Source organism: Melampsora larici-populina (assembly GCF_000204055.1).
Source record: "Melampsora larici-populina 98AG31 unplaced genomic scaffold MELLAscaffold_71, whole genome shotgun sequence".
In the NCBI taxonomy this organism is placed as follows: domain Eukaryota; kingdom Fungi; phylum Basidiomycota; class Pucciniomycetes; order Pucciniales; family Melampsoraceae; genus Melampsora; species Melampsora laricis-populina.
The window spans coordinates 400,350-427,151 of record NW_006768835.1 but is presented as its reverse complement, the minus strand read 5'-3'; the positions used below and the strand labels follow the sequence as shown (position 1 = coordinate 427,151).

At 39.2% G+C, this 26,802-nt stretch overlaps 1 protein-coding gene across 1 annotated transcript; it reads left to right on the top strand.

Annotated features, from left to right (window-relative positions):
* Positions 1-1,371: 1,371 nt before the first annotated feature.
* Positions 1,372-3,282, top strand: MELLADRAFT_112804 (uncharacterized protein; the record flags this gene model as incomplete). The annotated part of the gene is made up of 5 exons (XM_007417327.1): positions 1,372-1,540; positions 1,642-1,725; positions 2,341-2,393; positions 2,966-3,098; positions 3,203-3,282. The coding sequence occupies 5 exons, from the start codon at positions 1,372-1,374 to the stop codon at positions 3,280-3,282; spliced, it is 519 nt and encodes a 172-aa protein (XP_007417389.1).
* Between the last annotated feature and the right edge of the window lie 23,520 nt (positions 3,283-26,802).

The window sequence follows — 26,802 nt, the reverse complement described above, 5'->3', positions numbered from 1 at the left end:
GTGTGTTTGCACAGACTTAGGGTGGTTACTTTTGTTATATCTTTCTTAACAGCGTTGGTGAGTAGCTTTGTCTACTTTACCTGTGACTCTCGCTGATTCTTGTTGTGTTGCTTTTCAGCTCCTTCGCACAATTTACGGTTCTCTTTAGTGGTTTTACCATTGTCGAGTTCCCATATTTCTGGGTTTCCCGCAAATATCAGCGTTTGGTGTGTAGCCTTGCCTACTTCGCCTGTAATTCTCGCTAACATTTTCTTGTTTGCTCCAGTTTTTCAAAAATAAAATAAAATAAAATTGGTGCTTTTACAATATCTCGGTGCCTTCTATCCAGTTGGTATCCTTCCTCAGGCAGTGAGTCGAACATTTTCATGTCGAACTCAGCTCTGAAACCTAACTAGGCTTGTTTGATCCTTTGTTTAAGGGTTTTCTATGACCTTTTTTCAGCCCCACCGCATCTTTCAGCTGCTTTCCATCAAGCATTCTTTTTACTACCATCTTCGGTCATATTATTAGCGGGTGGTAGGGCCTCCTGGTTGTGTTTTCTCATCACTGCAATTTGCTCAGACCCCCCGGTGCCGTTCAGCGTTTAGCATACAGAAAACAATTCTCGAATCCAGAGTTTCAAATTCATAACTTCCGTGCCAACATCTTCCTCATCAACCACATTTGGTGCAGCGTTTTCAAAACCGTGATGGATACCAACGGTTCTGCAATGGGTCAAGCTTCAGGAGCGTAGCCGTATCCCCAAACCGGAAAAGCTTGCCACCAATTCCCCGCCAATTTGCTCGAGTTTTGCGGGCAGAATCGGTCAAGCTTTTCCGGTTTGACTGTACATATGTACTCACAGTCACGATATCGACAAGCGTGCGAGACGCGGCTGGGACTTTGTTAGTAAGTATGTATTTTGAATTGGTCGATGAAAAATGATCACGCGAGGGGTTCTCAGAGCACATAAGTATGTAGTCTTCCGTGAGTCTGCGTCCGTCGGGCTGAGAAACGAAAGAATTCTCAATTCGCACAGGTGAAGTTTGGCAGAACTATACTACTTAGCTTGAACGCTGTTTTTTGCCTTGATATAGAGGCGAGACCAAGTCCTCTTTCAAAACCACCTTCGAAACATCAAGACCCTCTACACGTCTCGCAAGAAGAATATGCATTTTGCTTTCTACCTTATCGTTTTGGTTCTTGCAGGTGATTTTCTCTTTACAATAGTCCATATCTTTGGTCTACTTCGGGTTTTGCTTATATTCTCTGCATTTTGTTGATCTTGATTCTCCTCAGCAAGCGTATCTGGCCGACCTCAATGGATGTAGGCCTACCTTCCGCGCCTACATATGTACATGAATTTGATCGGAATCTGACTTCTGACTTGATATGGCCAGGCCGAACCAACAAACTACCGCCCAACCCAGCGGATATGGTAACACAATCCCAACATCATATCAAAATGGAGTTGCCAACACAGTCCCAACATCATATCAAAATGGAGCTGCCAACACAATCCCAACATATCAAAATGAACTTTTTAGCGCAGCACAACAGGGTGGGCAGACCGGGTCAGCCTATTTCTTGTTTGAAATCAGTCCCCGGAGGTGCCAGACAAGCGACTTACACAACTTCCTCCGTTAATTGCGGGGCTTACAGTGTCGACTTCCACACTGGCTACAGGGACTGGGGACACGGTAATGAGTACTGAAACCAGAGATCCTCCCCTGTTCAAGAATCATGGTGCGTCGATTTTCACAATCCTCAATAACGTCTTGTCTGATGGGTATTGTCTTCCAGGAAACAATCCTTTGTCTGGCGGGTATCAGCGTCGCTTTGCAGCACCAATGGAATACTTTCTACAACCAAACATGCCTCAAACATTATCCGAAGTCGCTTTCCCCACTCCTTTACTACTGTTCCTTATCTTTTGATCCTCTGATGTTTTATTCAGTCAGCATTTTTGAGATTACCCGACGCTCACATATATCCTCTCATAAATTTCCATTGAACATCTATATCTTTTGTTTATTTCAATCTTGTGATGTATGTCAAGCATTCTCACTATCTTCGTCTTTATTCTTGGTTGTTGTTTTGACTTTTTTTGTCAATCCATCATGACATGGGTGAAATTTATTGTAAGGTCTTTGTACTTCTCGATGATCATCAAAAACATCGTCATTGAGAACCATGTGTTCATTACCTACTCACAAGTGTATGAGATGGGTAAATGAAGAAGGGTGTGACCGTAACAAATGTTCGCCGTTGGATCGTCTTAATTACGGGCAACACTCACAAATATCTAAGTAGTACAGGTTGAGGTTCATACGTTTCTCTGATTGATTCAATGTCTTTCAGTTCCATTACATTGGTCGATCTATGATGATTACATCGTGTCTCGTCAGCAAGAGGTCAGATCCACCTTGTCGTTCGAACTGATGGATATGTATCTCCCATGTGATGCGTTCATATCCCAATCTCTAGGTGCCGTCGTTGCGAATGAAATCGGTTATAACTTGAGAGGTTTCGAAGACTGTGTTGAGAGTCCTCGTTGACTTCTGCTCACTGCAACTCACTCAATCAAAGCTTCAAGAATCAAATTCATTTAATCAGTAACAACAAAAAGAAACAAGAAGAATGTACTCTCATCCTCCTTTTTATTCGCCTCTCATGACACTCAAGATTTGAATATCTCACTCAATCATGTTCATTTGTCCTTCGCTTTCGATCGATTGCCTCAGTAGCTCTTATCTGAAATTTCATCTCGTTTATCTTTCAACCGGCTCACACTTTGATCAACAGTGACCACTCAAACCTGATCCGATTCTCTTCTAACTGATACACCGCCCACCAACATTGTAATCTCTTTCTGTTTCTCCTACACCTTTCCACGTCCTTCTTTGCTTATTTGATTGCGTCCTCCTAGCCATAAATATCAAAATAATCACTCCATCGATAAAGAATTTTGATATTATCATTCTAGGAACGTGTTGTCACTACTACCATTGATGCTGTCAAACAGATGAGTGTCTCAGATCTACCACCATTACATGATCCTCCTCTACTTGAAGCTACAGAGGATCTCACAAATTTTCCTTATTTAAATGAACTCGTAGGTCAGTCGCTTCCAATTATTATCATCAATTTCAATATCTTCAAGTGATCACAAACTTATTCTAATATTCATCTTTCTATCTATTATTGCTTCATACTGTTGAAGCTAGGTACACAGCTGCTAGACAAATTCACACCTATCTTGAAATTGTTCTATTAGCTGTCACACCGTTTGTAGCAGCTTAAGTTTGACATTGTCTTTGTGATAATGAGAAGATGCGTTTTTGAAAGCTATTTAAAAAGGTGTGCAAGTCTTGAAAGCAAATTTGTTGTACATTAAGCTCAGAGGAAGAAAGGTCAGATCAATATCTTTTCTTTGAAGTTTGATTCAGAACACCATATTGAAATCTTACCTTCATATGCAACTGGTCATATACCCAACTTTGAAAAATCCCATTATGTAAGTAAAGGATTTAATGCTTAATCTCTCTATATATTCTTGATCCAAGAGGTTTCAACGTAAACTCAACTAAGTCCCTCGCTGACTCTTGCACGCTTTGAGCGCAGCGAGGGACTTATGACTCCCAGGTACATTTTTGCAGGTGAGGAGATTGCTTGTGGCTGGTGGAAATTGGTGTCCTTATGAATCTTTTTCATCTATTTGTGAAAATCCTTGAGCCAAAGAAAAGTTATGTTTGCCTCTATGAGGCCCTTTGAACCGTTGAAAAAAAACGAGGAAACCAAGGAACCCTTCAACTATGGGCTCCTCAAGTTCCAGGTTTTGGTGTAATTTGCGACTGTATCTACTTTTAGCAATTACATATGACGGCTTAAACACAACAAAGTCCCAGAAATTGCCCTCAAACATGAAACTTCAGGAGCCCATAGAGGAAGGGTTCCTCGATTTCCTCAGATTTTTTTTGATAGATTGATGCGGCTCAGGTAAGCGAAGAAAAAATTTCTTTGGACCAAGAAATTTCACAAATAGGGGATGCTTTGCCCATAAGATTAACTTGGTTGTTGGGCATGGTCTTAAGGCCCTTGGTCAAAAGGTAGGCCAATTGAAGAATTCTACTCCTCGAGTTCCTTTCCCAACCCCTGGACTTGAGGTGAACAATGGGGAGGATCCTGTTGAGTACGGCTTGGAATTGGACAAAGAGAGTGTTTTGGGTTTACCCGACAAGCCTGATGGCATTGATGATGACGAGGATGATGAGGAAGACAATCCAGACAAAGACGGTATTTTTGGTGATTTGGTTGCGGGGGCTCTTCAAAAGGTATGTATCATACCGTTTGGTCCTCTTATATCTTTTTTCTCTTGTCTATTCACTCTTCACTCAGCTCGGCAAAACTGATTGGTTTACATCTTTCACTTAGGCGGACACAGTCTCTGGCCAGATTGCCAGCAGCGCTGCTTGTCGGAACGACTTCAAGACCCGTGCCACCCGTATGGGTTACACAGGTCGCATGGTTAAGAGACCATGCAAGACTCAATGGAACTCTCATTATGAAAGTCGCACAATTGCATGCGAGGCTCAAGAGGTGAGCAAATCCTTTCTTCCATTTTCCTTGTGCATTTTCTCATCAGTGTGTCACAGGTAATTGACACAATGATTGCTTCCGATTGTCAAGCTCATTTTTTCAAAGGCTTCACTATTCCACCCAAAGAATGGCACACAGTGGAACTGGTGAACAAGGTGTTGAAGGTGAGAGTCTGTCTTTATCTGAATCTAACAGGAATAGCATGTACTTACTAACCATTTGCTTGACTGAGCAGACCTTTGTTGAAGCCACATCTTGAGTGGAGGGAAATGGCCCAACAGGCTGCATTCTCCTAGCGGAATACAAACAAGTCATCACCGACCTTCAACAACATCAAGTCAATTGTCAATCATTTCAGAACATCAATAATGCCATCGATGTGATGATCAAATGGGTTATCAAATACCAACACAAGGCTGCTGAAAGCAATGCCATAGTCTTAGCAACTGTTCTGAATCCCCAATATTGACACAAGTTCTTTTCTCTCCATTATCCGGTTTACAGCGGCTCTGCCAAAATGTTGATTGAGAATGCCTTTCACAATCTGATGGAAGAATCAGAACCACGTGAAGCAACACCATCATCCAATGATCACAATGATCCTGTCGAGGCTGATGCCTACAATGTCTTTGGAGACTCCACTGACAGTCCAATCAACTCATCCGATTCCCGCTCGGAGCTGGATGACTACTTGAGTGGACGATTTCGGATTAAGAAAGACAAAACCCCACTTGAGTGGTGGAAGGTTGGTCTTCTTTTCTTTTCTCATTGTATATAGAATCTGAGACTGACTCCATACTTTGTCTTACCTTTGATTGATCAACAGGCAGATCATCATCATTTACCTACACTGGCCAAACTTGCTCGTGATTACCTTTTGGTCTCAGCCACCTCCTGCGCTTGCGAGCGGACATTCTCGGCCGCTGCCGACGTTTGTACTCCGACTCGAGGTAGTATGCTCCCCAAAACAATGAAGTGTTGGGTCGGCTGTCAAGCTTGGTTGAAGTAAGGCATCATCCCTCAAGGACAATTTGAAGAAGCATCCAAAGTACTTCTATCCTATATGGAAATGATAGCAAAAAAAAGGGAAAAAGATGCAAAAGGGATAGTACAGTATTTACTTGCATTACAAATTACAAATATACATACAAATATAGGTCACTTTCTATGTGTTTTTTTTTTGTTAAGATTTTCTTTTATCAGTTTCCACAAGATTTCTATAGCTTATATAAGAGAATCCACCCCACTCCCCTACCTACCCAACAATGAATGTTGGGCAGGTACACATGGGGTTTGAAATATATTTTGTTTTTTCTTTTTACTCTTCCTTTGCCTCGTAGCTCGCTATATGCCGTATAGCGCGCTATATTTTTGCTAAGAACAGAGCCCCTCAGAGCGCGCTATTTGGCAAAAATATAGCGCTTGGACCGCTGCGCCATCCTGGAGAGTTTTGTTTTTCAAAAAATAGCGGAGCCATAGCGCCTCCGCCCATAGCGCAGGCTCCGCTCCACTCCGCATATTGGTCAATTTCCGGAGCATAGTGGAGCAATTTGGGTATTGACTGGGGCCTCCAAAGAAGAAACACAAGCAAGAAGCACCACAAGGCTCAGCTCAAGTTGTTGCTGAACTTTGGGCACACAAGGCACTCTGGGCTCAGAATTGTATTGGTCAAATTAAACAAGTTATTGCTGCATTGCCTCAAGCTCATCACCAAATTGAGGGGCCAGGGCCTGATCCCGCAGGCAGCTTGGATGAAGAAGATTCAAACATTCATCCTGTGGAGCAAACGGACAATCTTCCCAACGACTTACCACCCAATTCTGACACAGCAGAAGCTACCCCTAATCTAGATTCAACATTTGGAGAATACATATGTGGCGCTTACTACAAGAAACAGCAACTCGGAGAAACCAGAAATTGGACAAAAGTCCTCAGCCCAATGTTCCTCACATATATGATATGCTCCCAAAAGACCTCCCAATGGGGCAACAATCAATCATGGAGTGTAGATCACAATATGTCGTGTTCATGTGGTGTAGGAGACATACGAACTCGAACAGTGGGCATGGTTGACCTACTGGGTTTGTCATCTACCGTCTATCTGATTGTATTTTGTCTTAGATTTACTTATACTTACAGATGTAATCTATCGATATCATGGAACAAAAGCAGGAGCAGGTGAACTTTTGCAGTTGTACATCTGATCAAGTTTGGTTGGTTCGGAAGGGATACATTGGTAGCTCACCAATCCACCCTCAAATGGCGTGTTCAATTTGTCTTATTTGTTTTCATCGCATTCTGTGGAAGTACTGCACCGTCCAGACGCAAGGATTTGCCCTTGCTCTGGACAAGTTCCTTGACACTTTCAATGCGCTGATTATAGCTAGGGGTTCGAATAAGGTAGTTTTCATTGACATTGGTTATTTTTAATACTCACTGACTGAGAAGCAAATGCATCATGTGTTAATGTAGCCTCGACGGTGGTGCCAAACTTTTTCTTTGGCAATTGATGCTTATAGACACACGCTGAGACTTGAAGAGGAGCTTTCTATCAAGTCTTTGAAACTGAGTCCTCTCGAGCAGTTGGCAAAGAACTGCCCAAGGTGTTTTGGCCCCCTTCAAGACTATGAGACAAATAATGACGACCTAGATGAGCCTCACTATGTGGTGTGTGTTGACGGTAATTTTCAACACCGCTGACACAAAGCTGCTAGCCAAGAATACAAACAGAAAGAAATCATCATTCCATCTCTTTTCATTGATCCAAAAAAAGTTGTTGAGTGGGAGGTTGGAGGGATCAAAAAAAACAAGGATGCAATCAAATTGGTATGTAATCTTGATATAGAAAATCAACCATCCGATTTCAATTGGTTTAACTGAGTACATAAGTTTTCTTTTATTCAGGATCCCTGTAGCACTCAGCACACTGCTGCAGCTGATCACAGAGGTCGTGCCACGTGGAAAGGATGTGACAAGACAGGCCTTATTGGAATGGTGTGTCGACACAATCACATCCTTTCCTACGTAAATGTCGTCCAGACCTGTGAACGGTGAGCTTCAAGCTTTGTCTTCATATGTATAATTGCATTCTTTCCTCAAAATCTATCCTCCTTCTGAGCAATGTTATGTCCTGGCGATGATTGATCAGCTGTTTGAAAGGATATAAAAAGCTGACAAGCCAAAAAAACGAGTAGGTGTTTTATACAATACTAGCAAATTGGGCGGCGGGCGCCGCCTGCTTGTCATTCAGGGATGAGTTTGTCAGATGTGACTACTGAATTTCAAATAGTAAGTATAGGTATATTTAACTTGTTACTTACTGATTGGAAAAGTGGGAGTGAATACATATTTCAAGAGTCAATATAATTCTTTGGTCATACTCTGATTTTTGTTCTTTGAACTTCAAAGTACAAGTAGACACAGCAAGTATACAGCACTCTTGGGGCCAAAAGATCACTATAGTGTATGTAGTGTGAGCCATTCTGGCCCCGGGGTGGCATATACTTTCTGTGTCTACATGTACAAATGACATAATCTTGGGTAACCATTTGATTCAACTATCATCTGTAAGGAGTACACAAGTACAGACGGGTGTTCATGGGATTATACATTATGGGATTAGATAAACAGAACTATACCTTTTGTCTCCACGCCCGGTTTCAGAAAGTCCTCACTCCTCCGAGAGCCTTACTTTGGACTTTCTGGAACCAGGTGAGCATATGGCTTTTCTACTTGTTATCATTTGTTTTATTCTTTTATTATTTCTTGTTACTGACTCCTCCGAGAGCCTTACTTTGGACTTTCTGGAACCAGATCGTAATACATAACGAAGTTCCAAGTTATTTCGCTCTCGTGAGAGTCGTGCCGGATTAACCTCCGGACCCCAGTGAAGGTTTCAACTGAAACCTTACATCATCTAACTTTTATTCTTTAGCTATTTCATCTCATCCAATATTTACAATTCAGTATCAACTGTTTTCCGAGATATAGTTATCAATTATTTGAAGCCCTATGTATCCTATATGTGCGTGTCATTTTTTGGTTTAGTAGAAATCATAAGTCTTATTCTTATTCAAGGGCAAGACATAGTGGATATCAGGGGGTTTCAAGTTAGATCTTTTTACACATTTTTGCGCTACAACAACTTTCCCGTTGTTGTAAAATATGCGTATTTTTTTAGGTGTCCCGATTTAAAAATATGTCTGTTTTACAAAAATTATTTTTATAAACAACCTGTCTGAATTTTTAAAAAATATGCAAGAAAAATCCAATTTGAAACCCCTATTATTATTCTTATTAATATTCTTAAATCCGGATTCACCCCCCCAAATTCCCTGAATCATGTCACAACAGCAGGGCTTCAGCATTCTGGGGGCGAATCATCAGATTTCTCCGCTTCCCACTTGCGGCTCACGTAGGTGTAGCCGTGGGTAGCATGGAACAATGCTGCTCCATATACTCTAATTGTCACCTCTATTTATACTTTGAGCCTCCCCCTATTTTCAAATCTACCACCACTTCATAAACGTGAAATGTACCATTGTGGGTCATTGTGCTCATTCTTGCCCTACACTGACTTTTTCAAAAGCGCTTCACGCGATTGCGATTAAAAGTTCATCTATTGCAATACAAATCTAAAAGCCTTCCCTCCCCCTCGCTTAGCCCCAATTTATTGTTTGGGTACACTGCTTTATGGTATGCAGAGCTATTCAAAAGCTCATGCTTTTTGAAAACTTTTTTAACAGCTGCACATCATGTTTGCACCTTTTGTGTAGCTTTTTGGCCTACAGTAGGTTCATCCTGCCACCTCCACTCATCAGAACATGCACTCCAAATCTACAGCTTCACGGTAACCAAAGCTATTCAGAAGCTCATGCTTTTCAAAGACCTTTTCAATAGATTCAGATCATGTTACCGCCTTTTGTATAGCTTTTCGGCCTGCAGTGAGTTCATAGTGCCGTCTGCATTGATAAGAACATGCACTTCCAATCTACAATCCAATCATACTTTTGGTTAGTCCATGACTGATCTCCAACTTTTTATATTCTTTGACCTGTGATAGTTCAAAAGTTCATGAGTTCCTTTTCTGATCACTCATTTTTGAACATCTTTCTCAGTGTACAAGCACTTGGTTATTCATTCTCAAATGCTTCTCCTGTGCTTTGCTGATCCCCGTTGACATTCACCATATCCTCCAATGCGAGCCCTCCGCTATTGGAAACGCCCCCTGTGTCACCTATCTTCCTATCTTTGTACACCGGGATGCAATTCTTCCATCGATCTTTTGTTCTCTCTTATCTAACTTTGTTTGAAAATTTTCTACACCATACCTGCTCGAAAGAACTAACAATCAGTTATATCCCAACTTCCACACCAAAGGTGCGTATTGGACCCAAATGTTTTAAGGATGTTATTAACGCGTGGTCGCAGTTTGACACCCTTACAGAAACATATCAAATGCCACAATACAAAGACATTGATTGGATTGAGGTGATGCCGGTTCCAAAGCCAGTAAGCCACCTGTTCATAGGAAAGCTTCTAGAAATTACTACCGTATGTAATTAAATTACCAACACTTGCTGACGTCCATAACACAGAATCAGTAGGGAGGGAAAGGCCTTTTCTTGAGAAAGGTCCAATATGGTCATCAAAATTAGACGCTTGCTACGGGTACACTGGAGGTACCACAGGGACTGGCGCGGGCTAAGGTGAAGGAGATCTCATAGAATGTTAACCTGAAAACTGTCTGGAGCTACCGGTTATTTTGATAAGTAACGGAACAAGTCCATGAAATAAAATCTGTCACAAAATTGTACCAATATAATGCTATGCAGTGGGGTATTGGACTCCTTTGAGAATGCATCACAACCGTACAAAGAAGAGTGACAAGTTGCAAAAGCGGGCGGGCCCGCCTATTCTCTAGTTTTCAGGGGTGTTTTGATAAAACAAACTCGAAAGAAAAAATAGTGTTGAGTATGAAACAGTATCTAACAAGGATTGGTTCACGTTTTGTCTTATTTGATGTGGTTTGTATTACATTATTAGTTGTTGAAAATTGTTGTTTATTGTCTCTTTTACATCATTTTGATTTTACCGCTAGCCACGCCGTAGGGTGTTATCTTTATGGATCTTGTTTTCCAACAATGTTGAAGCCTAGTAACTCATACATTTTTGTTGGCAATTCTGTAAGTACAACAAGGATATTTCAAAAAGACCTCATTGGACGTCATCTTTGATGAGATGCTCTGGGTGAAGGAACCTCCACAGTAGCTTTTTAAGACAATATAATACGTTTTCATGTCTTATTGGAATAAGTCATGCAATCTAAGGCAATCTACATTTCTGAATTGTTTAAATAGGCAGACCAAAGGAGTCATTTGATAATGCCAAAGATCTACTTTTGGGTTGCTCTGCATGAGGGCATCTCAAAAGCAGTCTTGGCTCCCCATCATGCTGAGGACTTCAGGTGTGCATATCATCACCAAGTTTACCAGGCCTTTCATTGACTTGGGTGTTGTGCACTATAGCAAATTTCAATCAACCATAAACATCAATTCATCAAAATGAAGAATTGGCACAAAGCATTTTTCAAACACTTCTATAAAAATTTGGTGCTTTTGATAAGCTTCAATCCTTTCAAGAATCATCAATAGGTATAGTACTCAATAGGCAAGCAGAATGTTATTAATCATATTTCTAGACTGATGAAGAAGTCTTGACAGAAGCTTGAGCACTATTTAATCTACTGCTTGTGATCCCGGAGATGGAAACGGTTGGAAACTGTTATATATATCTTGCATAGACTCTTGAAAAAGTTGAAACAACTGTTAAGAAACTTCAGATAGTACCCCATATCCTGTGAAAGACACAACTAACCAGTATAGCTGATTGAGTTTGCATATATTTTACAAAAAATCCATGAAGGTACTCACCTAGATGATCCATCTGATTAAAATATTGTCAATTGTGATAAAATGTATCTTATAAACCTTGATCAAAAGCTAAGTCAAATTTTTCCAATGATGAATCCAAATCAAGAAGTAAAACAAGTTTCCAAAATTGATCAGAATAGAAGGGTAAACTGTCATGACAACCATTGTGTACTTGATATATATGCATCATATTATTGATATTGTCACATCATTTGCCAATTACATACATCCATTCAACACTATTGACTGATTATTGCCTGTAGCCACTTCTTTTTGAGGGTGAGGATCAGAATATCATAAACGCTTCTAAACTTGTCAAATTCAGCTTTAATTGGTACGACATTTAGATTTTCTTAAACTTGAGTCATGGAGCAATGCAAACCTTTGATATAACTGCAATCTGATTTGACATGAATTTATTCAACTCTGATTGTATTCAAGTGGTCAATTAATCATCTCAAGTTGATAGATTTAGTCTAGAGCAGCGCCATATTTGATAGCCTGCCAGATGACATCCAAGGTACATCATTCTTATCAAAGTTGCTCACCACACCAAATAGATCTTCTTGACTGAAGTAATTCCATCAAAATTGGTGGTGGGCAATCAAAAAGGAAGGCGGCATGAGGTTATTTCCAACCAGTGAACTAAACAAAGAGAAGATCTTTTTTGAGCTGGGACCCAAGAAGAGAAAGAGTTCTAGAATCCCACTTTTTTTGATGGCTATGATCAATTCCTAACTGGTTTCGAGCGCCCGTGATGATAGTCACCACATACTTGTTATGAGCCACTTATAAGGCTATTCACATTATGCTTGTAGTAGATGGGCGCTCTCTTATTGTCTGGCTCGAGGATGGCCTGTGCATCCTCACGCTACAATCCAAATACCTATACGAGGGGACTTTCTCTATCACCTTGCATCCCAAACCGCAAGCCCACTCATTACATATTGTAGCGTCTTATCTCAAGGGATCCAAGGAAATCTCAAAGTCGAAACAGAAGATCATAAGAAAGATTCAAAAAAGAAGCAAATTTAGAAGTTAGAAGTAAAGCGATTACCCCGCAAGATTTGTCAAAGAAGTTTAAAGTTGAAAGTAATAGAAAATCCTCCGCTATAAAGCCGACAGTAAGAACGTCAAAGTTTAAAGTATACCACCACCTTAGGACCCTGGAAAGCTCCTGGAGAACAAACCGTCCTGAGGGGGTTTTCGGATACCGGTGTTTTGTGAAGTCATGTCACATGGTACCAGAGATGTGACAGGTGCAAAAGATGCGCCTCAACGAGGGCTATCAGATGGTACACATGTCTGACCCTGAACATGACTGGTGGCTTGGGAAATGTGTGATTTGTAACTTTTGCCCCCCCAGACCGACAAAAATCCATACCGGCTCGGGTCGGGTACTTACATACGGATATCTCGGTGATTACACGTGGTACAAAACTGAAAGTATATGTAATCGAGAGCCCTGATCAAGGCGCTTCTCCTACCACCGAGAAATCCATGTTAACCCACCTCTCCTCGGGGCAAATAGTGAAAGTGTGAGGGCCGGGGCCGGAATGGATCGAGGACGGTTTGTTCTCCAGGAGCTTTCCGGGGTCCTACCACCTTCTCACTCAATCTACATCACAACGCCTAGCTATACTACCCCGGATAGCCCGACTTCGGTGGGACCAAGCTCAGATCTGTTTCTTGATTCTATTGAACCTCAAACGGAAGATATTATGTCGAACTTTACCGTAGATGACATAATGAAGCAATTGAATGATTTAAATAATTGATTAAACACTGAAACCGCCCTTCGGAAGGAAGCCGAGACTCTACGTCTTGAAGCTGATGCCCGAAGTCGTGGGTTGGAAGAAAAGTTGATGCGAATTGAACAGAATCAGCCCCTACCTCGAGTTCAGCCTGATACACAGCAACCTAGTCCACCCTCGGTTCAAGAAGCACGATATGCCAAACCGCCGAAAATTGCTACCCCGGATAAATTTGATGGATCCAAAGGATCTAAGGCCGAAGTATTCCTAAATCAAATTGGACTCTACATGAAAATGAATTCGTCGTTATTCGCAGATGAACAGGCTCAATTGACTTTTGCATTGTCGTATATGACAGGCAGAGCTAGCATATGGAGCCAATCTCTAACAGATCAGATCCTGGACAGTGAACGTGCTCACCTGGTTACATGGGCCAAGTTTCATCAATCGTTTCGTGCAACCTTCTTCGACACCGAACGAGTTGCAAAAGCTGAAAAGGAAATTCGGGCTTTGAAGCAAACAAAATCAGTGGCTGAATACTGGATTCGTTTTTCTGAATTGTCTCTTACTGTTAAATGGCCTGAGAATATACTCGTTTCTCAATTTGAACAAGGTTTAAAGACTGAGATCTCTGTGTACATGATAAATGAAGAATTTGTAGAGGTGGAGAAAATGGCTCAAATGGCAATTAAACTAGATAATAAAATTCACAAGCGTTATCATGATACATCAAGCGTGGCGACGACATCAGCAACGCCCAATGCTGTCAGTACCCCCGACCCTGACGCAATGGACTGCTCGGCGTATCGACTCAATGTATCCTCTGATGAATACAAACAAAGGGGATCGTCTGGAGCTTGCTATGGGTGCGGTAGTCAGGATCACTTCATAGGCAATTGTCCATCAGTCCGCAATCGTCGAGGAAGAGGATTTAGAGGAGGAGATAGTAGGAGTAATGAGATGAGCAGATTGAAAGCCAGAATTGCTGAGTTGGATAATCAATTGTCTGAAGTGAAAGGAAAGGGAAAAGAAGAGGGAAGAGCGGATGAGTAAAAAAATGGAGATGCTCGAGATTGTTAGTTGTGCCTTCCTCGAGCAAATCATGTTTAGGTGTAGAAGATGGAATTATTGATAGCCTTGAAATGAAAGATACACGCATCATTGATAACATCAACCTCTACAACCCAATTTCTGACACAACCGTGACCGCTAGAGCCCTCATAGATAGCGGTGCGACCCATGAAGCTATTAGCCTCAAATTTGTGGGAGAACATAATCTTCACATAGAACCTCTGCCCCAATCTCACAGTGTCACTGGCTTCAGTGGACACGAATCAAGAATCACACACACCGGTGATTATGTAATTCACAAAGATAACCAAAGTACCACCTTCATTGTAACTCAATTACGTGACAAGTATGACATTATCCTTGGAATGCCGTGGATCAGACACAACCATTCAACAATCAACTGGAAAGAAAGTCAACTTACAAAAACATCAAATCACATTGCTCAGTCCAAGCCGCAAATTGCCTTGATAGACCCTGGAATGGAGCCTGATAGGCAAGCTAGGCACAGTGACTTGGGGGTTGAGATCAGAAATGACTCGTTCAAACCCCCGCAATGTGAGTATTTCTCGAATCCCATCTCAAGTGTTGAAGAAAACATTTGCAAGCTTAAACACTCCTTAGAACTTAGTGTTGAAATAAGGTGTTTTTCATTAAGTTGGTGTTGGTCAAGAACTTGTCAGTACAAGGTTGAAGTTATCATGTGAACAGAACAGATCTCGAGAGTGTGATCAAGAAGATCATTTAGGTTTGATGAGATGTGAATGTCTCGAAGAAGTGATTGATATTGAAGTAGGAGTGTTTAAGTCGAAGTGTTCAAGGTTTGTGTTGAATTAATGTTCTCCGTGTGATACTTGTTTTCTTTCCTCGTGATAGTGTCTTTTGTGAATTTTCTTATATACCTGGGTGTTGTTCTCTACGGAATGCGAGACGTTCCAAAGTGACAATGCGAAATTTCAAAAATCAAAAATCACAATTCCCGGGTGCAAAATTCAAAAATCAAAGACAAAACTACAGAAAATACTCAAATACAGGGATAAAACCCCTGTACTGGGGTAAAAGTCATGGCAGAAACCCCTTTTTGCCCAAATTTCCAGTAGTCAACACCGTTTTCATTGCATTGTCACCTTTCGACAAAAAGTACCAGCAACACCAAAAACCAAAAAATCAAAAAACCAAAAATCAAAAACCAAAAACCAAAAAATACATTTCTCAAACTGTACAATTCAAACACCAATGTTAGATTCTACTGCAGCCAAAAGCCACATTTTGGCCAACTAGCTACAAGCTCGGTCTCACAGGTATCAACAGCTCCAACCAGAGACATTCTACCATCTGTCTCAAGAGCTTCAAAGTACCTGCTTCCTGTTTCGCTCTCCTCCAAAACCTCTTTCATCATCATCAATCCTCTTTGATTGTCTTCGATCTTCCTCAATCTTCCTCAATCTTTGTCAACCGTCCTTGATCTTCCTCAATCTTTGTCAACTGTCCTCGATCTTCTTTTTTCTTTGTCAACCGTCCTCGGTCTTCCTCAATCTTTGTCAACCGTCCTCGATCTTCCTCAATCTTTGTCAACCATCCTTGATCTTCTTCAATCTTTATCATCCATCCTCGATCTTCTTCTTTCTTTGTCAACCATCCTTGATCTTCTAGTTTTGTTGTCAACCATCCTCAATCTTCTTCTTTGTTTGTATTCTTTGTCCACCGCCCTTAATCTTCTTTGACTGTCCTCAATCTTCTGCAATCCTCATCAAATCATTTATGTTGGATTTGAGAGTCCCTACCAAATTCCTGAATAAATCTTTGGTAATGTTGCTGATATACTTGTTTGAATTGGGGATGTATATCAAATAAAATGGTCTCATGGTATATAGGAGGTAAATCTTGTAGGTGGCTTGCTTTTGTCCGCCTCAGCATAAAATATCTTAGTAGCTTTCTGAGTGTGTCCAGAATTCCTTGACAATTTGATGATTGAGACTCTTGATTTGCCTTCAAACAAATTAAATTTGTTGTCTGGTGTCTTGAAAGGACTATTGATTTGATGCCACCTGGTGTAGAGGCACTTACTTTACTCATTGACTTTGGTTCATCTAAAGTCCCTAATGCATCTGGTCAATGTTAGTATTTTTATTCTTATGTGACTTTATTTCTAATCCACTGACTCTCATCTCTTTGAAATCATAGCTACTACACTAGGTCAAGCGAAACAAGTTTTAAACATCCTTCAAACTTATTATTGTGAACATGAGTTTTCATGTATTCTCTGACATTTGAAAAATTGATGACAAGATTTCAACTGTTTGAATTGATATTTGATCTTTCACACAGGACTTGGTAGAGCCGTCTTCATCGATGTGCTGTGGCTTTTTTGGGGTTTTTAGAAATTGGTCAAACCATTTATGGACTCTAGAACGGCCGACAAGATTAAGTAAGATGATTGACACAAAAATCGACGATACATGATTCTCTTTGTACTTACTTTGATGTCTAAGACTCGGTTGATGTCGTCTACACATGCAATTAAATTATGAGTACGATAAAGCCATTTCTAAGTAAAGAAAAAATTGACGAGTTGTTTAGGTTTTGTAGGAAAGCTTGGTTAACAGTTTAGAAATTCTGATTGCTTACTTGATTGTGTGCATCTTTTCCTACTTTTCTATGCCATTGACAGACTATGATAATGTAGTTAAAGTTCAAATATTGTAACCAAATCCAAGGTAAGCAAAATATAAATGATCGTAATGAACATGATATTTTTATTTTACGGGATGGAAGGCTTACTATGTATAGCACTAAAAACATGAACCGTCCCAAAAATATGATCATAAGAAACTCATCAGTGATTATAAAAGAAGTAAAGTTGAAAAGGAAAAACAAAAGGTATTACATATCCTAATTGTTTATAATTTCCATGTTCACAATCTAAACAAAGGTTAGTAGCTTTATTAATTATATACCCATTTTCATGTTTCCATAGTTGTAGAACTGCATCATATCCAACTGTAAAGTAAACCGAACAAAAATCAATGAGATGTGGAATTGGTTTTTCAATGAGGTATTATATTGAGGGATGAAGCTTGGTGAAAATAAAACTTACATTTTTGATCAACTACTACTAGCCTTGTCTACAATTGTATTTTTCAAAAACGTCACTTCATTATTTTTTGGGTGAAGGATGAGATCAAAATATGTTGCTAACGCACAGGTTCGTAACTTCCACTCTGAGGTTGTAAGACTTTATTTGATAACAATGACTAAAAGAAAAGAAAAGAGATATCATTTTACTTTAGTCTTACTTCAGAATTGATCGTCCAAACGTTCAAGAATTAAGAATTAAGAAGTTCCAAGAAGAATAATCAAAATGAAATCCACTTACTTTGATATAAAACCAACCTAAATTCAAAAATCGGAAATTCAATCAATGTGGCATTTGGGATTTGCCTTAAGCTCAATTGATTGCGAGTGAGTGAAGACTTGGAGGAATGAAAGGCAAGGAAAAATAGGTTCTCTAAATATCAAGATCAGGAAGGATATCAATAAGGAGCTTGAATTCGATTGGGAAAATAGGCACTACTGGGGCCCAGACGTGATTTCTTGGCCCCAGCCTTCATCGCACAATCACCGAGTGATTGTGCGATGAAGAGACCACCTACCTGCTAGGTGGTCTACCTTTAAAAGGTAGACCACCTAGCAGGTAAGTGGTCTCTTCATTGCACAATCACCAAGTGATTGTGAGATGAAGGCCGGGGCCCCGGTCTGGTGTGCCATCGCACAATCACCCGGTGGTCCTGCGGTGGCTGGACCACCTAACCGCTAGGTGGTGTGGCTATCCTCCTAGCGGTTGGGTATTTCTTCCAATGCACAATCACCGGGTGATCATGCAATGGTGAGGCGATTTTTTTATATTATGATTTGGAATGTTAAAAAGGAGAAAGAAATGTAAATACAGCAGAATATTTACATTATCGAACTGTAGATGTTAGTTCTATTAAGGATCAAATTATCCAATTTCTTAAGTTTTTCTTATATATGTCAAAGTTCTTTTTTCTGATGAATTGGTTTTTATGAGGTTGGCTAGAAGATGAAAATCATGATGTGTTTTGAAAATCAAAAGATACTTCTACACCTTCAGCTCATTGGTAAATCATTTTATATTATCTATACTATCACTCTCATACATTTTTATCATAAGACTGACTTGGTTGTTTTGTACAGTGCACTTGACAATATACATGATTCTATAAAAGGTAAGTCACTTGTTTTATACGACCACAATTTGAGTGTTAAACCTATATGACAGTTATCTCTATTTGAAAAATTCTCACTGACCAAACTTTCTTATCCTGATGTGACTTGATATTTTTTGCCAAAAAACTCAACGGTATGGCTGGAGACTATAGAACTTCAGTATTACAAATCTAATTTTTTTCTTCACAAATAAAATTATTGAAAGATTGATCACAGAAGCTATAAAACCAATTGGGGATTTTCCCTTCAAAGAGTGATGAATCTTTTGGTGGGGCAACTTTTGTGTGAACCATATGTTTACATGTTAGATATGTAGACATATCAACTGTAATGTGTAAGGCTACATGTGTATACACAGTGTGATGGCTGACCACAACTCAGCCACCATTCGAGTGCAAGCATTTAACCAGTCCTTTGTTCTCTGATTCTGCTGATCTTATTACTGAAAACCATACTGTCCGCTTCCTTCAATTTGTTGAATCAACCAAGGTAATCTTGCTCCTTCCTTTGTCTTCCCATTACTTCCTTACACTTCAACATGATGAAGACAGAACATATAAGAACAAATATTATATCCTCAAGAAGAAATAGAACCTTGAAGAATCCACAAGAAGCCGATAATATTTGAATGTAGATTAATAAATCAATCAATATTTCTCAAACATCTGTTCAATTCATCGCAAAAGAAGACTCATATAATTCAAAACATTTACCACTCATGATTTACTCACCAACAATCATTGAAGACGGAAGTACTTGAGATACATGCAGAGATGTTTATGTCTCGTGAAGGGCAGGGCAAGTGACCGAGGGGACCCCCAACTACCAGCCTAACCCTTTGCTAAATGTAACTCAGTGCTTCCTGATTTAACTCCTCAAGAAATTACTTTATCAATCATTCCTTCAAACAATTATTCATATATGCAAATTCACTTATATCCAAAGATTTACAGCTCAAGGTTATTCACATTGACTCATGGAAGACGGAAGTACTTGAGATACATGCAGAGATGCTTATGTCTTGTGAAGGGCAGGGCAAGTGACCAAGGGGACCCCCAAATACCAGCCTAACCCTTTGCTAAATGTATCTCGGTGCTTCCTGATTTCAATCCTCAAGAAATTACTCAATACTCATTCAATCAATCAATCATTCATAAAATCTCACATTGATTCATTTCCCAAATCAAACATTCAATCCATCAAATATTCAATCACTCAATGTTTATTCACTTTGATCATTATTTCACGGCATCCCCACGCAAATTCCAAAATCTTGAAGTGTTGAACATACCACTAATCAAAACAATGTTTTTTTCCGTAGATGCCAAAACCAGTATCAGACCTCTGCAAGCAAAAGTTGGTCAAGTACCAAAAGCGGAAGAAGGCTCAACAACACAATGCCCAACGGGATCCAGTCCGGGATGTTGGAAGAGAACATGTCAGTCAAAGAATCAAAGCAAAAATCAAAGGCCGGTTTGGCTTGCCAGAGGACTGTGACTGTCAATACCAAACCCACCCCCTGAAGATCCGCAACCTTTATTCTTCCGTCATAGTGTTTATGAGACCAATGACTGAGACCTTGCATCACCTCATTGACCAAAGGAATATCAGAATCACAGAGTTCAAAGTTGTGATTGCTGGTATACTTGCGGTATTGTGTAATGTCAAGTACTTCTTCCAGGATATAAGCACATTCTGTTGTAGCACTGCTTTGGCATTGATGACCTTGAGGTTGGCAGGGCGGGGTTGGGAAGATTGGGTTGGGCCTGACGGGGTTGAGAAGATTGAGGAACTATTTTGTTTTGGTCCGCATTGATGTTTTCAAGGCACGGTTCACATATTTGCTGTCTGCCTTGACAGAGAGTATTTTGACACAAGGGACAATTGGGATGGTTCATGATGTTGAAAGACAAAGCTCTGAGAAAAAAAAACAAAGAACATTGAAGCTGATCAAATAAGATGGAAGGCAATCAAAGAAGATTGAAGAAGATTGGAGCCAATTGAAGCCAATTGAAGAATACTAAAGAAGAAGAAAGAACATTGAAGCTGATCAAGAAGATTGAAGCCAATTGAAGAATACTCAAGAAGATTGAAGCCAATTGAAGCCAATTGAAGAATACTAAAGAAGAAGATTGAAGCTGATCGAAGAATACTCAAGAAGATTGAAGCCAATTGAAGAATACTCAAGAAGATTGAAGCCGATTGAAGAATACTCAAGAAGATTGAAGCCAATCGAAGAATACTCAAGAAGATTGAAGCCGATCAAAGAAGGATGAAGAAGAGTGAAGACGATCAAAGAAGATTACATAAGATTGAAGCCAATTGAAGAATACTAAGGAAGATTGACGCTGGTAAAAGAAGATTACAGAGGATTGAAGCCAATCCAAGAAGATTGAAGAAGGGTGAAGACGGTCAAAGAAGGGCGAAGAAGAGTGAAGACAATCAAATAAGGATGAAGAAGAGTGGAGACGATCAAAGAAGTTCAGTGTAGTGTAGGTTTTGTTGAACAAGTGGATGGGTGGTGACTATGACAAAAGTTGGAAGAATGACTAAGATGATTGGTGATGGTGTGTGGGTTGTGTGATTGGTTGAGAGGTAGAGAGGTCGAGAGGTGGTTTGTACACTTTCCATCATCTAATGTGAAGTTTTCATCTTTGGGGTCCTTGTTTATGGTTTGTTAATTGTCGTTTTTTGATTATCGACATTTTTTTCTTGATTTTCAACTTTTGTTTTTTTGTTTTTTGAATTTTGATTTCCTCTTTTGTGGCTTTCCTGGTACTTTTTGTGTCAATGCGACAATGGGGTGACAAATGTTGAGTTTCAAGTTGTAAATCTACTGAAATTTGGGCCGTAACCTGGTCTGAAAGGGGTTTCTGCCATGACTTTTACTCCAGTACAGGGGTTTTTGCCCTGTATTTGAGTATTTTCTGTAGTTTTGTCTTTGATTTTTGATTTTTGCACCCGGGAATTGTGATTTTTGATTTTTGATTTTTGCATTGTCACCTTGACACATCTCGCATTCCGTAGTTCTCCTTAGAATCTTTTTCCCCTTATCGGGGAAATTTATTCTAAGGTAAGGTCTATTCTTTTTACTCTGTGTGGGATTATCATCACTGAAGCCTTCATTTCTATTGTGCGGTTGTGCTTTTCGTTTCTTCGTCTTATTCATCTCTATATACTAGTCTCTTACTTTCTTTGTCAGGTCTGTTGAGAGCGTCGTGCCTCTGTTATTCTTTCTCAGCGTGTCTTGTCAACACTTGCTGAAGTCTTATCTTACACCTTTATAAAGGTGTGTTGTATATGTTTACCTTATTGGGGAAATTTATTCTAAGTCTCTTACTTTCTTTGTCAGGTCTGTTGAGAGTGTCGTGCCTCTGTTATTCTTTCTCAGCGTGTCTCGTCAACACTTGCTGAAGTCTTATCTTACACCTTTATAAAGGTCTGTTGTATATGTTTACCTTATTGGGGAAATTTATTCTAAGTCTCTTACTTTCTTTGTCAGGTCTGTTGAGAGCGTCGTGCCTCTGTTATTCTTTCTCAGCGTGTCTCGTCAACACTTGCTGAAGTCTTATCTTACACCTTTATAAAGGTCTGTTGAGAGCGTCGTGCCTCTGTTATTCTTTCTCAGCGTGTCTCGTCAACACTTGCTGAAGTCTTATCTTACACCTTTATAAAGGTTGTCTTTCTGTTTAGATTTCAAAATCTTACATGGTAGCGAGAGCTTTACGATCTGTTCGATCCAAGCTTTAGTTAATGTCATCAAGTTCTAGTTCGGAACCTTCAACACCTTCATATATTGTCAACGCTGAAGAAGAAGACAAAGAAACTTCCTCTTCCGACACTGTCAGAGATCTTCTTACTAATCCCGGTTCTGAAAATCCTCGGCATTCAATTTTATCGACCTCATCACCTTCAAGAGTAAACAATCAATCACACTGCAAACATTATTCGGCTTCCCCAAGTGGGCAGGAAAAAATGATTGGGAGTATGATTTGTCATAAAATGATCTATCACTCCACACCTAAGCCAGAACACACACACTACATATGTGCAACAGGCTCAGTGAATAGGTGGTTATCATGTACATACAGTTCTGCTCAGTTATCTGCTCATCAGCGTAAGTTATTCATATGTAATACATGCTGTAACTTTTTTCAGATTGACAAAAGTATTCAAAAGATTGACTACATACACCCACCCAGTGTTTTGGTGTGATTTCATCAACTCAACTGCATGTAACACCCTTTCTGTTACTATGAAACAGCTTCAGTAATATTGCCTGAGCAGCTACAGAATTCTATGTAGTGAATTTTTGCAACAATTTTTTCAAGGTCAAAAAAGTTTCATGTGGTATAACATGTGATTTATTCATTCTGATGGGCAAAAAACTGAGCAGACCTGTATGTACATGATAGATAACTATCTATTTAGCTTGCTGCACATATGTAGTGTGGGTGTTATGTCTCAGGTGTGCAGTATTGGATCCTTTTATGACAAACTGTACTATTAATCATTTTCCTCTTCCAACTTGGGGAAGTTGAATGATGTTCACAGTGTCAGCTATGTCTAATACCGATGAAAACTCAATGCCATTCTTTGGCAATGCTATTCAAAAGTATGGATTTCAACTTACTAATGCTCTTAGTAAGTTTAAAATATCTGAAAATCTTGAAGATGGGAACTATTCAACTTGGAGTCGAGCTGTTTTTGGAAGTCTTGATAGTCTTGAATTACACCATTATCTAGTAGTTAAAGATTTTAAAGATCCTGAACTAAGTAGTCCGCAATCTGTTAAAACGAACAAAATCATTGTTGAATTTATTTTAAATCACCTCGACAAAAGTAACCATACACAACCTATAAATCATCTAACTGATCCAGACAACACTCTTCAAATATTTCATGATCCTTTCTTGTTGTGGGAGTTCCTTAAAGATAGACATTTTCTCATGAACTCTCAACGACTTGCTTCAATTTCTAAAACTCTTAACACAGTCAGCATTCATCGTAGTGATTCTCTTTCCTCTTATCTTGATAAGTTCGAAAGTTTATACGTAGAATTTACTCGTTACGGAGGAAAGATGGATGATGTTCAATCGGCTATTAGATTAATAGATTCTGTTTCCACTCTTCCTCCTACCACAGTGGAGTTTATTCATAACACAATTAAACCATTAAATTGAAGAGAAGTCGTCAAATATCTTCGAGATTATGATATACGTCAAAACAATTTCTCAACTGAAGCTACACGAGAAGTTCATCATATTGAAGCTCAGTCATCAGCAGCTAGTTTACCTGTGTCTCGTTCTTCAAAAGTGATGTGTACAGAATCTGTTTGTAGAGGCCCACATCCATCTGATAAGTGCTGGTCAAAACCCAAAAATTTCAAAGATCGAGATGATTTCCTTGCCAGAAGAAGAACTCGTGGAAACTGGAATCAGCGTGGACGTAACTTCTCTAATAGAAACAATCAGTCGATTTCATCTACTCAAATTAGAGGAATGCAACGTGTTGAAAATCCTTCAGCTAATTCGATTTCTGACTCTCTTCAAAATTTGTCTTTCAATGTTGAATTCACTACTGTAAATGAAGATTTAGAGGCAAATTCAACCAAATCAGTCACTTCAGATTCTATTTGGGCCCTCCATGACACCGGAGCTACTCATCATATGTTCAATGATAGTAGACTTTTTGTTAAAGATAGTTTGAAGAAAGTTGAGGATGTCAATAAGCGTTTAAAACTCGCTGGTGGAGGTGTTTCATTAGCAGTTGATAGTATTGGTAAAATCAAACTAAAAGCTGGTGATGGTACTGTGTTTGAATTAAATGACTGTTTGTATGTTCCTGAACTTGGTAAAAACTTAATATCAGGTGGAACATTGAAGTCGAAAGGGGTTCGAGAAGTCTATGATGAATCGGAACCTTCTTATTTCGCTTTAGTTAAAGATGGACTTGCGTTGTTCAACGGTGTGATCCTCAAAAATGGTCTCATGAATGTTAAGATCAACCCAGTAAGCCTCTCAAATCAGTTACCTCAGTCTTCAAGCAACATAAACTCATCAGTCATTCATCGTCGCCTAGGTCACTTAAACGAAAATTATTCAAAACAAATGATAAAGAATGAAAGTGTATTAGGAGTGGATAGAATGACTGGAAATCTTGATTCGTGTGAAACGTGTAATCTTTCTAAAAACACAAAACTGCCCTTCAATCATACTCGTCCAAGAGCTGTCAGATTTCTAGAGAATGTTCATGTTGATTTGAGTGGAATTTGTCGTATCAATGGTTTTAACAATGAAAAATATTTTATTCTGTTTTGCGATGATTTTTCTTGCTATAGACATCTTTTTGGTTTAACAAGTAAAACTAAAGAAGAAGTCCTTGAAAAATTCAAATCTTATATTGCTTTAAGTGAAAGACAAACTGGTTGCAGACTCAAACAATTTACTTTGGATCGAGGTGGAGAGTTTGTCAATGAAATTCTTGGTTCTTTTCTCGAAAATATTGGTATTGAACTTCATTTGACATCCGGTTATGCGCCTGAAGAGAACGGGGTGTCAGAACGTGGAATGAGAACTATAAACACCAAAGCTAGATGTTTAATGATTCAAGCTGGTCTACCTAAAAATTTTTGGTTCTTAGCCTGTTCTACTGCCGTCTTCCTCACTAATCGTACAGTAAGTAGATCTTTATCAAACTTTAAGACACCTTTTGAAATGTGGCACTTCAGAAAACCAACAATCTCGCATTTAAGAGTTTTCGGATGTCAATCACATCGTCTTATTAGGAAAGAAATGAGAAACTCAAAGTACTCACCAGGTAGTTCTAAAGGAGTTTTAGTTGGTTTTGAACAAGATAACTTCAATTATCTTATTTACAATTTAAATGACAACAAATTTCACTTGTCACATCATGTTACTTTTAACGAAAACATTTTTCCGTTTCTTGACAAGATTAATTCCCCAGAAAAATCAAAAGAAATAGTTAAATCATTCTACTCTGACAAAGATGATGATTTAATAATTCCTGATGGTGACCTGTTAAATATTGACACGGATACACCGATAGAAGAAAATTTAGATTCAATTCCAATTCAAACTGAAATTCCAAGTACTCCGATTCCAGCAATAGCTGATGAAAATCGTTTCAAAACTCTTAATACAAGAAAGTCAACTCGATCTCAGCCTAAAGTCAATTATAAAGGAATGGGAGGTTATGCTGCATTTGATAATTATTCGAAGATTAGAAATGAATATCTCAAGCAATTAAATCAACCCCAACGTAGCAGTTTAGCTGCAATTGACGAAGATGATTTCTGTGTTTCATCATATTTCGACTGTTTACCTGAATGTTTCAGTGCGGTTTTAAATTCGAATCCTGACCCTAAATCCTTCAAGAAAGCCATGTCGGTGGGTGACTCCCCCAAATGGAAACTTGCATGTGATAAGGAAATGTCTTCACTTCTAAAGAAAGATGTTTGGACTTTGGTTGATAGGCCATCTCACAAATCAGTTATTCGTGGTATGTGGATTTTTCGAAAGAAAATTAATCCTGATAATTCTGTTAAATACAAAGCAAGATTTGTTGCTATGGGAAATACTCAAGTTGAAGGTGAAGATTATGGCGAAACCTTTGCACCAACAGGAAAACCAACTTCTTTACGTCTACTTTTAGCTATGGCCGCCATTTACGGATGGGAAGTTCATCAAATGGACGCTGTGACTGCATTTCTAAATGGCATTCTTGAGGAAGAAATTTATATCGAACAACCAGAAGGATATGTCGTAGTTGGTCAAGAATCAAAAGTTCTCAAATTAAACAGATCACTTTACGGATTAAAACAGTCTCCAAAAATTTGGCAAGATGATGTAACTCAGTACCTTATTAGTCTTTGCTTTGAACAGTGCGCTATTGATCCGTGCATTTATATAAGATCAAATGAAGAACTACAATTGATTACGGCAGTTTATGTACATGTTGACAACATGGCCATTACTGGTAATGATTCACAAACCTTCAAAGATGAAATCTCTTCCAAATGGGAAATGGAAGATCTTGGACTGGCTCAAACTATTGTTGCAATCGAAATTGAAAGACGAGGTCCAAACATTTATGCTCTTACTCAAACAAAATTTGCACTTACTGTCCTAAACCGATTTGACATGATGAATTCAAAACCTGCTTCTACTCCTCTCACTCCTAACATTAAATTGTATAGAGCT